Source organism: Epinephelus fuscoguttatus, linkage group LG16, assembly GCF_011397635.1.
Source record: "Epinephelus fuscoguttatus linkage group LG16, E.fuscoguttatus.final_Chr_v1".
In the NCBI taxonomy this organism is placed as follows: Eukaryota; Metazoa; Chordata; class Actinopteri; order Perciformes; family Serranidae; genus Epinephelus; species Epinephelus fuscoguttatus.
The window spans coordinates 37,646,684-37,663,032 of NC_064767.1; the positions used below are offsets into that span (position 1 = coordinate 37,646,684).

Here is a 16,349-nt window from a genome sequence, read left to right on the forward strand (position 1 = left end):
GACATCATTATTTAGTTATGAATGAACAGGCTCGTATCCCTTTGACTTGAATGAGTTTCTTTTTGTGTGGCATGTGCTAAGCTCCTTGGTTTTAGTGGTAAGGGGAAAATGAGGGGTCACTACCCCACACAGACACAAAGTCAGCCTCATCACAGACTCCCCATTGGCCCGGACTTAGTCATGAGACCCTGGCAATGGGAAAGCTCTCACCCAATAAGCTACCCTGTGGGGAAAGCCCTGGTCCAATAAGAAGGCCCCCTAGGGTAAGGGCTGGGGGATTACCAGCCTGAGCCTGTGGATTGAGCCCCAGGGCGAGGGAGGGGGGCACGAGTCGATGCACAGGGCTACTTGGTCGCCAAGGCCAGCGGCCTCCTTTAAATGGTTGCTACGGGGCAGGTATCAAACGTGCGAGAGTCGCACACAGTCACGGTCATGGAGGGTATTAAATGGCAACAAAGAGACAGTTATTCTGCAATAATCCGCCCTGCTGAGTTCAAGTTATTCTCCAATAATCAAGAGGCGAGGAGCAGGCGGGACAGAGCTGTGATCACAGGAGCATGGTGCTGCATGGAGCTTGACTCGCACATACACACTCTTACACTCAGGTCACACCACATCAACCCAGACACACAAACTTTATTTATCACTTGTAAAACTCATGTGTGTGTCCAGTCCCACACTCACTAATCTAGGCTCAGTGACACATAGGACATACTCAAACATGTTTGTTGAAGATGAAAAACTTGAAATGGTGTGATAATGGCACTAAAAGCCAATCATAACAGCAGTGATTATAACAGTAATAATGATAATGAGACAAAATGCTGCCTTATAAATCGATCTCAGTTCCTCAGAGTTGATTACAGCATTTACATCTATTTTACAATTATGTGATGGTGTGTGTCCAGGCTTTTGTCCAGTGTTTGGTGGGACAGGCTCCAGCTGTCTGTACATCTCAACACAAAAACATGGAATGATGACATATTTGTTAATTTGGGCCATTTGACAGCACATTGTATACCATGAGACTACATAATGTGTTGAAATTCTTAATTTGTCAAGTGTTTAATTCACTGGATTAGACAAAAACTGACATTCCCATTTCATTCATAAGAATTTGAAGAATTTGTAATAGTGGATTTCGACTCTAAATGTACTCATAAATTATTAGAAATTATGTTTTTCTTTGAGTAGGATAGATCCAACAGACTATGTTTTTAATACAATAATCTTTGAAAGTAAAAAAGAATGATATTTTTATATATTTTAATGATTAACTCATATTAATGAATAAATGTATGCTTGTCAGGGCGTCGGTGGCTTAGTGGTAGAGCAGGCGCCCCATGTACAAGGCTGTTGCCACAGCGGCCCGGTTTCGAATCCAGCCTGTGGCCCTTTGCTGCATGTCATCCCCCCTCTCTCTCTCCCCCTTTCATGCTTGACTATCCTATCTATAAAGGCAAAATGCCCAAAAAAATATCTTTAAAAAAAAAAAAAAAATGTATGCTTTTAAACACATCGCATATATATTTTGCACAGTTTAAACATTATGTACTTCAACAATTTGAGTAAAAGACTGAAATATGCCTTGCTCTTCCATCTTGCACTACTGTCTGTCACTGTCAGAAGGGAGGGGTGTTTTCAGTTAGTTTTGTTTTTTCACCTCTGGTCTGATGAAGAGCAGCCCACAGCTGCTTAAACTGTCTCAATCATAGGCCCAGGTGGTGTGAATAATGTAATGCACAGCAGACTAATTACAGCTGTATTCAGATTAAATTATGAGTTTATTTTTGTAATATTACAACTCTATTCTTGCCCTTTTGTGAAGTGGCCAAGCTGCTACAGCATTGAGAGCGCTGGTTTTGTTCTCACCTTGTCAGTGTGTGTGTGTGTGTGTGTGTGTGTGTGTGTGTGTGTGATCATAGTGAAATGTGGTCGAGGTGACACCAGTTTAGTGGGGACTACTACAGAAGTTTTGACTATTTGCCACGTGTCTGTTTGTGGACAGATTTTTCTTTTTTTTTTTTTTTTTTTTTTTAATGTGATCACGTCACAACCATGCAAGATAGTCAAGATACGATACAGGTATGTAGTTGAGATCCCAGTGAGGGCTGAAGTAGGGGGATAGGAAGAAAGAAAGGGGCTGTAGCACTTTACACCCCTGGCCTACATTTGCTTTATGGCTAGAGTGATCCCATTGCAAGATGGGCTGTAGTTTTATCCTGCAAGGTATTTGTCATAATAAGCGTATGAATTATGGCCAAAAACATGTTTTGAGGCCATAGTGACCTTGGCCTTTGACCTATGATCGTCATATTCTTATCAGATTATTATTGTGTTCAGTTGGATGTTTGTGCCAAATTTGAGGAAATTCCTTCAAGGTGCTCCGGAGATAGTGCGTTCACGAGAACGAATGGACAGCCAACCTGAAAACGTGATACCTTCAGCCATGGCTGTCACCGGCACTGATACATAATGGAGGCAAACCAAAGATTAATATCCATTTACTTATTTCATTGTCCATTTATGAAAATAAGTTTGTCACATTTTTGCTTTCATTGTTCACATTTAATGTGTGGTGGCACATGTGGTATTCAGATATGTCACATGTGAATTAGCATATTCTCCATGTGAAGACTCAAACTTCACTTGTTCATTCCTCCATTCCTCTCTCCTCCACCAGGTTGGAGTGTGTGTGCAGTCTAGGCGTAGAGTTTCGTCGTGGGGCTGGTGTGTTGGATATGGTGTTTGAGTCTCCATTCCAGCTCTTCACCTGCGGCTATGACACCTTAATTCGACTCTGGGACCTCCGAGTCAACCCAAGGTACACCACTTATTGCAACAGTCAGTGCTCCTTTGGATTTTAGCTTTTTTTGACTGTAAGATGTTATAAGATTTTTCTTTGGTCAAAAACAATAGTACAAAACATCAACATCATTGGCAGCCTTTTATCAGACATAATTTTTTTATGGCTTGTAAGGCAGGGGGAATTTGTCCATCTTGAAACATATGAATGATTCATCAGTCTTAGCAGTAAAGTAAGTCTTTCCATCTCATTAATCTTCATGAATCTGATTCATGAATTTGATTATTTCAGGCCAGCTATCTACTATAGGCAGATTATCTTGTGACCATTTATGAGTGATTTGCTGCAACTGTAATTATTTTCAGGTGGTATTCATCATTTCCTGAGATTCTTTTTGGTAAATTGCTCAAACAAAGTGATACACATTGAACAAAAAAACAAGGAAGTCTTGCTGTTTGTAAAAAAAAAAAAAAAAATGCAGACAACCAAGGAAAAAAACTGAGGCACTCCGTCTTCAGGTAAAAATATATATAAAGTAACTTTTATTATTTTATTTTTATTATTTATTATTATTATTTTATTATTACTTTTATTTTGTTGGCTTTGCTCTAATAAAAGTTACTTTATATATATTTTTACCTGAAGACAGAGTGCCTCAGTTTTTTTCCTTGGTTGTCTGCATTTTTTTTACAAACAGCAAGACTTCCTTGGTTTTTTGTTCAATATCAATTCACCTACTTCACTGAAGAGCACCTGTTGAGTCAGAGCCTTGTTTACCCAAGCAGCGCTTCCTTCCTTCTTTCTTTTTCAAAAAGTGATACACATGTCAGTGGGATCTACAACCCAAGAATGTGCTGCATGAGTCTCCAAATATTTCCCAGAACAGTTGTATCTTTGTGCAGATTCAAAAAATGTTATGGTGATTTGCCTTAACTTCTCCGCCGTTTTTCCAGCATGTATAGTCTGTAAATAACCACCTTATTCATAGCCCCCATGATACCTTTCATGAACTCTGTTACATAATATATACTATTTACCTGAATATTCCTTGTCTGAGCCTCTCTGAACAGACTGTGTTAGTGAATTCTGGATGCTGAGACATTTCCCTCGTCTTCTTTTTGGTTGTAGCTCTTTCATTAGGCCATCACTGCTATTATGTGTCGTATTAAACTACTCAGGCTTGGACATACTTTCTGCATTGAATATCCCCCAGCAGTAGAGGGAGGGCAGGGACATGAGCTTACTGTCTTCCTCCTGCCAACACAGGTGAAAGTAAAACTAAAAAAAAATGCTACTGGGTCTGGAGTAAGTTGAGTAAGTAAATGGTAAATGCACTAGATATGTTCACAGCAACAGAACATTGTTTTCACAGACAGTTTAACATTCGTAATACAAATAGGTACGACGTAGAAGAGAGAAACGAATTCCCTTTTTTATAGATCCTATTGACACTAGGATAGATCTTCAAAATGTAAACATAGAATCGAGAGTATTGACAATTCAGTATTGACCAATCGCTGCTGTGATTTCTATCGCCCTATCTGAATCAGTGGGGACTGGTTGCTTAAATGCTGTGGGTATAACGTTAGCATGTAGCGTTTGTGTTGCCCCTTGTTTTCGTCTGGTTCCACCAATAGACACACTGGTGCGAGGTCAGCATAAATGAGTCTACATGTTTAAAGTATTACCCCTGATGTAACTTACTGTCATGTAGCAGATGCAGAATTATCATAGATTTTTTTTTTTTTATCCACCACTCTCTCTCACCATCGTCCTCATAATTCTAAGTGAAACCAAAGTAGCTCCAAATGCCAGACCTGTAGGTTATTGGACTATCTTGTATTTCTTGTCTGTTACTGGTGTTACTAACCAGATAGTAACGAACTATCTTAATGTAGCATCCCAGTGTGTCTGACTTCAGTTTAGGGGGCGGTGGGGCAGACAGCATGTTGTTGTTCCGTCCTGTGGGACGCCTTGTTGAGCGCAGTGGTACTGCGCACCAAACGAAATGCTTCACTACAAATATGTCTTTTGTTACACGTTTTTACCCTGAATCAAAGCTACAACGCCAAGTGAAAATATTTTGATTTCAAGTCCATGCAACAGATTATCTTGGGTCTTTATAGGTGTAAATCTTAAGTGAGCCAGTCAGCTGCTTAATATAGCAGCATAATCCTGTGCGCACTGTTTTGCTACTTTATGCAAATATCTGTTATCTTTCAATGTGGATAGCTCCTTAGTTCCCTCAGTATTGTCCTCTTGTCAGGATGGAAAAGCTTCAGAAATAACATTCATGGCATCAAAATCATTCCAAGCCTTCTGTTTTATTTCCAGCAGTGTGAGCATTGGGAGCTAACCTGCAGCCCTCTGTGGTGTACATACTAATGCAGCAGCCATCACTTCACTATGTGCCGGCAGGGTCCCTAAGATGATTGGGGAGGGCAGCATTTCTTTTGGACAGCAGGGGTTAGAAGGGTTTCAGCTTGTATTTCGGGGGATCAGTCAAGTAAGACAAATCAGATCTGATTGGCAGATAGCTCTGGGGACTTAGAAAGGGGCTGGATTGGGGTAAAGGTTGGCAGAGGGGGGTCCCTCTTTAGATATCAATAATTCATACGGTCAAACCTAACTGGCCTCAAAAGGCTTCCAGGGTCATTCAGGAGGTTCAGGTTGTCTGAAAGTTGGGGGTCACCACCAAACAGAAATGTTCTGTGACAGACAAAAGAACAAATGCATATTCTGTATGTTTCCATAAGGCTTCACCAACAGTTGAACTGCATCAGAATATATACATATATGTGTGTATATATACATATATTACAATATCAATGTATTCTATGATGTGATAAAAACTGTTTTTCTGTTTACAAAGAAACTAATCAAGTAGGGATTTCTGTCTTTAGTTAATCTTGCAAATTGAATTCTTGACAGTATTTCATTAAATTAATGATAACATGATATTGCCATAAATCAGTCTTGGTGATTAATATCAGATATAGTGTTATGTAGTCTCTATATACAGATTCTACATCCTGTAGTCTGTAGGCAAATCCCGGAGATCTTGCCTCCAGAAGAAGAGCGGAAGAGCCCTGGTTTCCGGTTGTAGGCTGTTTGTAGTCCGCGTGATATTGACCAATCATGTTTGAGCCGGCTGCAGTTGTTGCCAGGTTAAACGGTCCGTGCAGTGAACTAACGAGGCAGAACATAATTGGCGTCACTGCAAACTCTGAATCCATCGCAATGGTTCAGCATATTTACTTATATTTAAACAGAAGCCGGAAATGAAAATTCGCCTCCTCCGCCCAAATCAGACCGGAATGCCAAAAAATCGGGGGTCTGCCCCCAGAGGCTGTATTCGGCATCTGACTTCCGGCAGATGGCGACATATTCACAAATCATAGCTTTTAATTGATGGAACACCACTCAGTGAAGAGGAGTAAGAACTGAAATGATTTTGTACATTAGTACGAGGTTTAGTAGTATCTACATATGAGGAGTGATGTACTGCAACATTGAAAGTTAGGCTTAGTTAGGCTGGGGAGTAATTATTTACCAACTCTGAGCTTAATCATACTGTCACTATATGATGTTATCATGTTATCCCCCCCTTCAAATGACCAAGCGGCAACCTCTGGGGCTAAAAAATGAAGCCAACACGGAAGTGCCAAAAACTGCAGTTCCTCTAACAGCCACTTGAGGCTGGCTCCAGAAGCAAGTCAATCCCCATAGACCACGATGTTAATATGCCCAACTTTATAGCAGAAATAAACATGTTTATAGGCTTGTACCAAAAAAAAAAAAAAAAAAAAACAGTTTTTGCACTTGCTAATTTCCTGATAATTGCACAGGGGGTGAATTGTTATATCAAGTCACCCATTTACATTTGATTAATGCTAAAAGTTATGCATAATCAAGGGTGGGCAGCTTTGAGTGACAGGCTGCCTGCCGTAGTGTCCTCGGCTTCTCAGTCAGATCCGCCCCTCGCTCCTTCACAGTGCCATCCTCTCGTCTAACTTTGGTCACTTCTGGTTCCAAAAAAAACAAAATAGCGATGTAATGCTGAATGTGAGGCTTCAAACAGGGGTCCTCAAACCAAAGGGTGACGTCATGGTAGCTATGTTCATTATTTGAACAGTTTATGCAAATGACTGATATCTGAGTGAATATTCAAACTTGGTTATTAAGGGAACACTCACATCACATATCAGATCTTATTGAACAAATTATTGAAGTTGAAAATCTTTACTGATGTACATTGCATAATTTGTTGAGAACAAAATGATGTAACAACAGTCAATGGAAATCAAAATTATTAACCCACTGAGGGATGGATTGAAAATCACACTGAAAATCAAAGTAACAAAATGAAATCAAATTCAACTTCTCAAATTTATTGAATGAAAAGATGGTGCAGTTTGAACCTGAGATAGTAGAATAGATTACCACAGTATGCCAACACAAAAAAACAAGTATAGTGATAAACCAAAACAACCAGCAAGTGGCAGTACTCGAGAGGGAAATATTCCCTTTTATGCTCAATTAGCTGTATTTGAATTAAAACCAAAACTCATCACTTCAGTAACTTCAGCCTTTTTTGTCAGACTTGACAATGCTTTCATGCACAGACATGAAATAAAAATGTCCAACCACTGAGAAGTTTTTTTTCAAAAAGACTCAAATATGTAGCTTTAGCTGAGTACTCACTCATTGAATATATAACAAACAATGTCCTAGTAAAACTATTAGTCACTTATTCAAGCATTAATCATAAGGCTGACATACCAATCAGAACATTTCAGTAACAGCCATTTTTAACAGACTCAGTTGGTGTTTTCATGGAAAATACAAGAAATAAGTAAGTGCAGCTACTGAGAAGTATGTAGCTTTAGCTGAGAATCCTCACCGGATCTATGACAATCAACACTGCACTATGGAAAAAATTCAGTTTCTTAAGCAGCAGTTTTCATCCACAAACTCAAAATAAATTAAACAAAAGGTTCATTTCAAAACTTCATTAACTTTTCTTCTGATTACCTTATTAGTAGGTAAATACTGAAAAACATTGTGCTTTTAAGAAAATTAAGCAATTCAACCTTTGGTGAAACACTGACATCACAGCACTGAGTTTGGAGGAATCAGTGGGAGAACTAGGCATGTTTTTTGCTCCTGACAAGAGTCTCAAAGTCTGGAGTTATAGTAGACAAAGCAACTCTGAGGTCATGCTCAATGTTCAGTCTGCGTCTGTGTTTTGTCATCAGCTGAACCAGAGCTGAGAAGCCACACTCATGTATTGCATTACAGGAGAACACGTTTTTTTTTGCTTCAAATGTCAGTTTGTTTATTGTATATATGATTTTTTTTTCAAGCAGTTGACATATGGTGTTACACTGTATTTGCTTTAATCACCCAGTTCACACAATTTGTTTTCTCTAATACAGCAAGTATTGTGTGCATGTGTGTGTACTTAAGTGGCTTGTGTTAGTGTTTTTCACCTTCAGGATGCAATGACAATGAGTGACCTCCCCATTTGCTAGAATTAGAGTCTGCAATTCTATTTGTTTTCTCTCTCTTTGTGTGTGTGTGTGTGTGTGTGTGTGTGTGTGTGAGAGAGAGAGAGAGAGGGAGAGAGAGAGTCTCCAGACGTCTCTGCTGCCCCATTGTCTGCCCCTGGTGTCTCTCCATCACTTATTGATGAGGATGCACTAATGGAGGATCAATGTCTATTGGCAGAAAATACTTATCCCAAAATACTTCCCCTCTCTTAACCACAGCCACCTCCACCCTGCTGCTGCTGCTGCTACTCAGCCTCCTGCTGCCCACGCGCGCGCACACACACACACACACACACACACACACACACGTTCTTGTTAACTACAGCATTGTCTATGAATATCCACAACATCCACTCAGATGTTGATCTCACCTGTTCTTTTGCAACTTCAATTGTCTAGACTTTATTTTTAGTGAAGATTGTACATTTGTGGCATTTTTCCCCAAACAACCTAACAACCTAGATTCAGACAAAGTACTGGGGACCTTTTTTATGGGTTGGAATCAGTTCAGTCCCAGAAATTCCCCCAGAAATGAACAGCTGCCTGAAAATAAAACACAACCCTCTCAGAACTTTGTCTCTATTTTATCTGTGATGGGCTCATGGACTTCAGATTTTTTGAAGTGGAGTTGTATGAGCTACTTATCCATAGTCAGTATATTACATACAGTCTGTCAGTACACCCTCAATTTGGAGAAGCAAGCTGGAGTCTGACATGGAAGCTTAGCAATCTACCGCTTTGGAGTGGTCAGCAACAAAACATATTTAAGGCACCTAAAAAAATCTATTACAGTTGAAGTGTATGCTATATTTATAATAGTTTCACTGCTTACCCTTAACGTCAGACAGTGATTTCCAACAGAAAAATGAAACAGTTATATTGCTCTGCTCAAAACAAACCTCTATTGAGAAAAGCAGTAACTTAACATTGCTGAACACAGGACCTGCTGATCTATCTGTCTGATGGTAAGAGTATACTTAAACTGATATTGATTTTTTAGTTGGGACTTCTACAACAACTTCTACGACAAAAATACATTTTGTCGCTAACCAGGGCCGTCGCAACCGGACAGGCAAACTAGGCAATTGCCTAGGGCCCCATGCTGGAAGGGGGCCCCCAGAGTCGGCTGACATTGGTCCATATCAATGACAATATGATGGAACCCCTGTAGACACTGCAACAACGACAACATGTTGGAATCCCCCCTAATGGGGCCCCCTACTAGCTGCTGCTTGCGAGTGGCAGTGGAAGTAGGGTGACCAGATGGCCAGCATTGCGTGGGATTGCACAGCATTTCTGTCTCTTTTCACACGTCACGCAAATTGAGACCATGTCCTGCATGATTGGTTGCCACCCGCGCTAGCATTGTTGGAGTACCGTAGTACTACGGTACCTCACGGTACCACTACTGTGGGATAAGTTCAAAGTCCAATCGCAAGAGCGTGAGTGTCCATGCGCCGTCCAATAACGGCGCGCGCTGGCCACCTGGGGGGGGGGGGCATTCCATGTCGGACTCCAGCCTCCTTCTCCAGAATGGGGCCCTGCCAACTGACACCTACTGTATTTGATACACTGATTATGGATAAGTAATCTATACAACCCCACTTCAAAAAATCTGAGCTATCCCTTTAAGTTTGGCTTCATTTGTCCAATACATTTTGGTTTCCTTGCAGTTGTGGGACTATCTATGAAAAGGTCTGCACTTCATGGTTAAGGCATATACTGTACTTTATAATCACTTTGATTCCAGCTCAGTACCTTAGTTGAATGTCCTCTCTTTCTCTTCCTGTCTGGATCTGCTGTCCCTGTTAATAAAAGCCAAATAAAGCTAAAAAATGGTGTTTATCAAAAGTGTTACAGTTCTTTCACTATTCATCTGATGTACATCATGCAAACACCTTTAAAGTTAAGCTGTCAAGACTTAACATTAAAGTCACTGTTTCATTTGAATTCCAGCATGTAGGAGCACAGAGCTGTCTCTCCGTGTTAATGATCAAGTCTGTATTGTACACAGATTATAAAATGAAGTTTAGTCAGACAAGCCCTGGAAAATGTATTCCTGTACTTTTAGAAGAGCTGCTACATATACACAGTAGAAAACATACCTTCAATCTGCACTAAAGAAAGACAGAAGCATATCCCCAGCAGGTCTGCAAGTAGTCCAGTTGCCTTCTACATACAGTATCTTTTCAACACATTTTCAAGTTGAAAACATTTAAGAATCAGATGTTATGTGGATCTCCAACTCAACACGTGTTTACCCACTCCCATCCTTCTCAACAGGAAGTGTGTAATGGAGTGGGAGGAGCCTCATGACAGCACCCTCTACTGCATCCAGACAGACGGAAATCACATGATAGCCAGCGGCTCCTCACACTACGGTGTGGTACGACTCTGGGACAAGCGGCAGACTGAGTGCCTGCAGGTGTGTTCAGTACATCCTCAGGATGAACAGTAGCTCACCTGCTTTTAGGACCAGTCTAAAACACCATTTTATGAAGTGAATGCCAGATGTTAAACGCTAAAGTTAATGCTCTTATAATGTAATATCATATTTTGTTTTTGTGCAGTTCTTCCAGCTGAGCTCACACCCAGTGAGCAGCCCAGTGTACTGCTTGAGGTTTAGCAACTCCCACCTGTACGCTGCATTGGCTACCTCCCTGCATTCACTGGACTTCAGACAGAGCCCCAGCTACATCAGATGACGCACGCACACACCGTTAAAATTAATATCTTCAATAAAGCTGTCTATTTTCACAATAAAACAATGTCGGTGCACTGCTTATTCTGATCCAGCAACATATTTACCTTGAGTTAAGCTTTGTTAATTTTGTGCACTGCTTTTGGTTTTGAAAGAACTGAGAATTTGTACATGTCACAGAGATGTAATATTCCATAAAGGTGGGGGACTCATAAGAGAGAAGAATGGTCAAAGCAGCAGAGTCTGAGATATCCTGAAATTCAGTCCCTGGTGTGATTTAAAGGTTCAGTGTATAAGATTTAGGGGGATTAAGTGGCATCTAGGGGTGAGGACTGCAGATTGCAACAAGTTAAAACTTCTCCTGGTTAGGATTCCTTTAGTATTTATTGTTCAGCAGGTTTTTACCGGGAGCCGAATGATCCACAACTGGTTAAGAAAAAAATAAATAAAATAAAAATAAAGCAGTTGCCCGTTACAAATCAGTGTTTTTCCAAAGCCGTTTGTTGCAGGTGGGCTAACTACAATAGCTAATGCAAAAACGCAAATGGCCCAATCTGCAGTCAGTGTTTGATTTTTTAGTTTTGGGCTACTGTAGAAATGTGGCGAACCATAGACTGTAAAAAATAATAGACATAGCTATTAGGGCTGGGCAATATATCGACTATGTACGATATATTGATATTCTTTCAAACAAGATAGAAATTTAGACAATACTGTTTATATCGATATAGGGTCAAGTTGTGTTACATACAGTGCTTAATTTGTAAAATTAGAAGTAGGGGAACACTTTGGGCCTCTGAGAGACGGTACGATACCAGTGAAAGTATCACGGTTCTGAGTAGTATCACAATATCACAGCAAAAATGAGGCAGATGTGCCTTTTGTCATTTATAAAAAGATAAATCACTTTTCTATAATACATCAATGATATTTCAGTGGAATAAATTACTTACTGACTTATTCATACTTCAAAAACAGCATCAATAAGTGATTAACATAGGAGGGATCAAAATAAAATAAATGAATAAAATAAAAATCAACCAGCCACCCTCCTCCCCTGACAAGTTAAGAACAGTCCTTCCATAAGTGACAAACCTGGAGTCGGACTTCTCTGACGACAGTAAGCCGTTATCTTGCGCCGCAGAGCTGCCGTAGGCTATTTGACCGACTTATTCCTGTCTGTGACCCCCGTTCAACCCACAACTGGCAGGATTCGCTTTTAGTTTCTGCTGCTGGTTGAAATCGGTATGCTGAATGATTTATTTTGCTTGCACAAAACTATTTTTAGTCGCAAATGCGAGTAAAATGCTCGCATGTAGAGCTCTGTGGAAAACAAATCACTGCAGACAAGAAAAAAAAAATAAATAATAACTTTCACTGCTCAAAGATACTCACATGTCTGGAAAACAAACCACTACAGCAGCATATTGAGTGCCAGGTGGCCAGTGCACGCCGTTATTGGACGGCGCATGGACACTCTCCCTCTTGCGACTGGACTTTGAACTTATCCCACAGTAGTGGTGCGTGAGGCACCATAGTACTACAGTACGCCACCCTGCAACACTAGTGACATCAGCCAATACTGTATGTAGTTTTTAGATGTGAAAAGTTCTAGACCTGTTCTTTCTAGCTGTGCGAAATTGCTGGATATTGGCAGGAACTGGAACACGCTGTCATATACGCCGATCCAGAGCATCCCAAACATGCTCAATGGGTGACATGTCCGGTGAGTATGCTGGCCATGCAAGAACTGGGATGTTTTCAGCTTCCAGGAATTGTGTACAGATCCTTGCAACATGGGGCCGTGCATTATCATGCTGCAACATGAGGTGATGGTCGTGGATGAATGGCACAACAATGGGCCTCAGGATCTCGTCACAGTATCTCTGTGCATTCATAATGCCATCAATAAAATGCACCTGTGTTTGCTGTCTGTAACATACGCCTGCCCATACCATAACCCCACCGCCACCATGGGCCACTCGATCCACAGCGTCGACATCAGCAAACCACTCACCCACATGACGCCACACACGCTGTCTGCCATCTGCCCTGAAAACCAGGATTCATCCATGAAGAGAACACCTCTCCAACGTGCCAGACGCCATCGAATGTGAGCATTTGCCCACTCAAGTCGGTTACGATGACAAACTGCAGTCAGGTTGAGACCCCGATGAGGACGACGAGCATGCAGATGAGCTTCCCTGAGATGGTTTCTGACAGTTTGTGCAGAAATTCTTTGGTTATGCAAACCGATTGTTGCAGCAGCTGTCCAGGTGGCTGGTCTCAGACGATCTTGGAGGTGAACATGCTGGATGTGGAGGTCCTGGGCTGGTGTGGTTACACGTGGTCTGCGGTTGTGAGGCCGGTTGGATGTACTGCCAAATTGTCTGAAACGCCTTTGGAGACGGCTTATGGTAGAGAAATGAACATTCAATTCACGGGCAACAGCTCTGGTTGCTCCTGGAACATTTTAGAGTCGCCTTTTATTGTGGCCAGCCTAAGGCACACCTGTGCAATAATCACACCTGTGAGGTGGGATGGATTATCTCGGCAAAGGAGAGGTGTTCACTAACACAGATTTAGACAGATTTGTGAACAATATTTGAGGGAAATGGTCTTTTGTGTATGTAGAAAATGTTTTAGATCTTTGAGTTCAGCTCATGAAAAATGGGAGCAAAAACAAAAGTGCTGCATTTATATTTTTGTTCAGTGTAGTTCTGGAACACACCAGGGCCTTTTCTGAAAAGATCCTGGTATGCGTTCCAGTACGTTCTGGCTCAAATTAAGCACTGGTTACATAACACCTTTCTTCTAAAAGAGCCATGCCAGTGTGCATCTCTCCTCTCTCACGCTCCCTGCAGAGCTCCGCCCTACTCACTGACTCACAAGTTCCTCAGCAACTCTAAAGCCCTGTTTCCACCGAGCAGTACGATACGGTCAGGTTCAGTTGTGGATAGTACCAATGTAACTGTTTCTAACCATTACCATTTTTAGTACCGCTTCTGTTGGGGTACCTTGCACACAGATCTGGTACTAAAAGGTGGAGCTGTGGCTGGTTATCAGTGAGAAGCCACTGTTCATATCATGAAGAGTTTAATTAGTAAACTGTAAATATGCAATGAAAGGATGTTTGCAGCCGGAGTTTGAGAGAAAAATGACTTCATTCACTGGGCCGTCTGCCGGGATTTATGGAACATTAACTCGTAATGTTACTCAATGCACAAGCTGACAAGGTGACTCAATCAGCACACCTTAAATATTGTATATTACAACTTTGACCATTACTTTAGTTTTTATATGACATACACTTTTAGTAATGAGTGGATCTTCAAGCGTTTATATGTATTAATTTCGGCGGGGTCATGTGAACTGCATATATTCTAATCCTCACTCGGAGAAAAGAAAAGGGTCGCGTAGCGTCTGGCCAACTCAACACTAAACCCCTGAGCTTGCCTGAGAAGGACTAAATGCACAAACCCGGTATTGTTTATATATCCCATGAAGAGAGACTCTCACTGCAGCCTGTTTTGTTTTGAAAATGTTGGCGTGCAATCTTGTTCCATGGACGACAAATGGGGTGCAGACTTTCCTCTGTGTCATCGATAATGAGGAAATACAGTGAGTGCTGGACAGAGCAGTGAGTGACAACAACCCTGCCCATATTTAAGAGTACTGTTTGCAGTAGAAACGCTAGGGTCTGGGTACCATGTTTGAAGGGTACTTTCGGTTCCAAAGGTACCATACCGAAAATGTTTTGTGATAACACGCTCTAAGAGAAACACAGAGCTGCTCCTCTGTTTAATCCGTCTGTTAATTAGTCTACAATGTGACATCGGTGTATATGTTGCATGTGCTACAATAAATTAGTTTGTGAGATGAATGAAATGACTGTCGTAACACACATGCGGTACAGTGCTGCGCTGCATGTGTGGGAGAGAGCTGCTTGATTTTTTCAGGTGAGCGCTTGTTTGCTAGTTTGTGTATGAAGTGGAACACAGCACATTGCCATTCTTCTTGGTAGTTGTAGTCTATTGTGTGACATTGAGACAGCGCCTGGAAGCAAGTGACGGATGTGCTTTAAAAAAAGCGCTGCAACAACACAGATGTTTCATATACAAGACATACATAACAAGGACAGTGTCTCTCGCTCCTTCCCACCCTCAGTCTTTCTGTCAATGCTATGTGCAGAAATAAGATTAATAGCACTAGATTTATTTGAAAGACCATGGAGAACGACTTTTATACCACCCACACCCACAAAGATTTTTAATTGTTCTAAACTCTAATGGATTTAGGCCCACTGCTGTTTATTTTATCACTTTTTATTTACATAACTGACCTCTATGATTTCTTCATCCAAATCATCAACCTGTCTCTTAGACCCCATTCCACCTAGGCTACTTAGTCATATTAGACATGATCAAAATATATTTATTAACAGGCTATGTATCACAGTCTTTTATGGTAACTGTAATTAAACCTCTTCTTAAAAAAGCCCACCCTGGATCCAGAGGTGTAATTTTAGGAATTTCAGTCAGGATTTAGAGTGCATCATAGAACACAGACAGCACTAGTTAAAATTACAAATGATCTTCTGATTGCTTCAAACAAAGGACTCCTCTCTGTACTTGTTTTATTAGATCTTAGTGCCACATTTGAAACAACTGACCATCAAATTCTGCTCCAGAGACTGGAACATTTAATTGGCCTGAAAGGTTCTGCACTAAGCTGGTTTAAATCTTATTTATCTGATCGATTTCAGTTTGTTCACGTTTGTGATGAATCATCTTTACCTACTAAAGTTTGTTTTGGAGTTCCACAAGGATCTGTGTTTACACAAATTCTTTAGCTTTATATATGCTTCCTTTAGGTAACGTCATTAGAAATCGCTCTGTAAATTTCCATTGTTATGCGGATGATACACAATTATATCTACTGATAAAGCCAGAAGAAATGGATCAATTAACTAAACTTCAAAATGCCTTAAAGACATAAAAACCTGGATGGTCACCAATTTCCTGATGTTAAATTCAGACAAAACTGAAGTTATTGTTCTTGGCCCCAAACAACTCAGAGACTCTTTATCTGATGACATAGTTTCTCTAGATGGCATTGCTCTGGCCTCTAGCACTACCGTAAGAAACCTCAGAGTAATATTTAACCAAGATTTATCTTTTAATTCCCATTTACAACAAACCTCACAGACTGCATTTTTTCATCTGCATAATATTGCAAAAATTGGACCTATCCTGACCCAAAATGACACAGAAAAATTGGTCCACGCTTT

At 40.7% G+C, this 16,349-nt stretch overlaps 1 protein-coding gene across 3 annotated transcripts in view; it reads left to right on the forward strand.

The window, feature by feature from the left end:
• Positions 1 to 11,126, forward strand: part of fbxw4 (F-box and WD repeat domain containing 4) — an 80,387-nt gene extending 69,261 nt beyond the window's left edge. For 2 of the 3 annotated variants that reach the window (XM_049601235.1, XM_049601236.1), the window contains exons 7-9: positions 2,684 to 2,824; positions 10,642 to 10,783; positions 10,929 to 11,126. In XM_049601235.1, the coding sequence (XP_049457192.1) occupies positions 2,684 to 2,824; positions 10,642 to 10,783; positions 10,929 to 11,063 (418 nt within the window). In that variant the 3' untranslated portion in view covers positions 11,064 to 11,126. The remainder of the gene's footprint in view (positions 1 to 2,683; positions 2,825 to 10,641; positions 10,784 to 10,928) is intronic. The other variant, XM_049601237.1, reaches the window with a different exon arrangement.
• Positions 11,127 to 16,349: the final 5,223 nt, after the last annotated feature.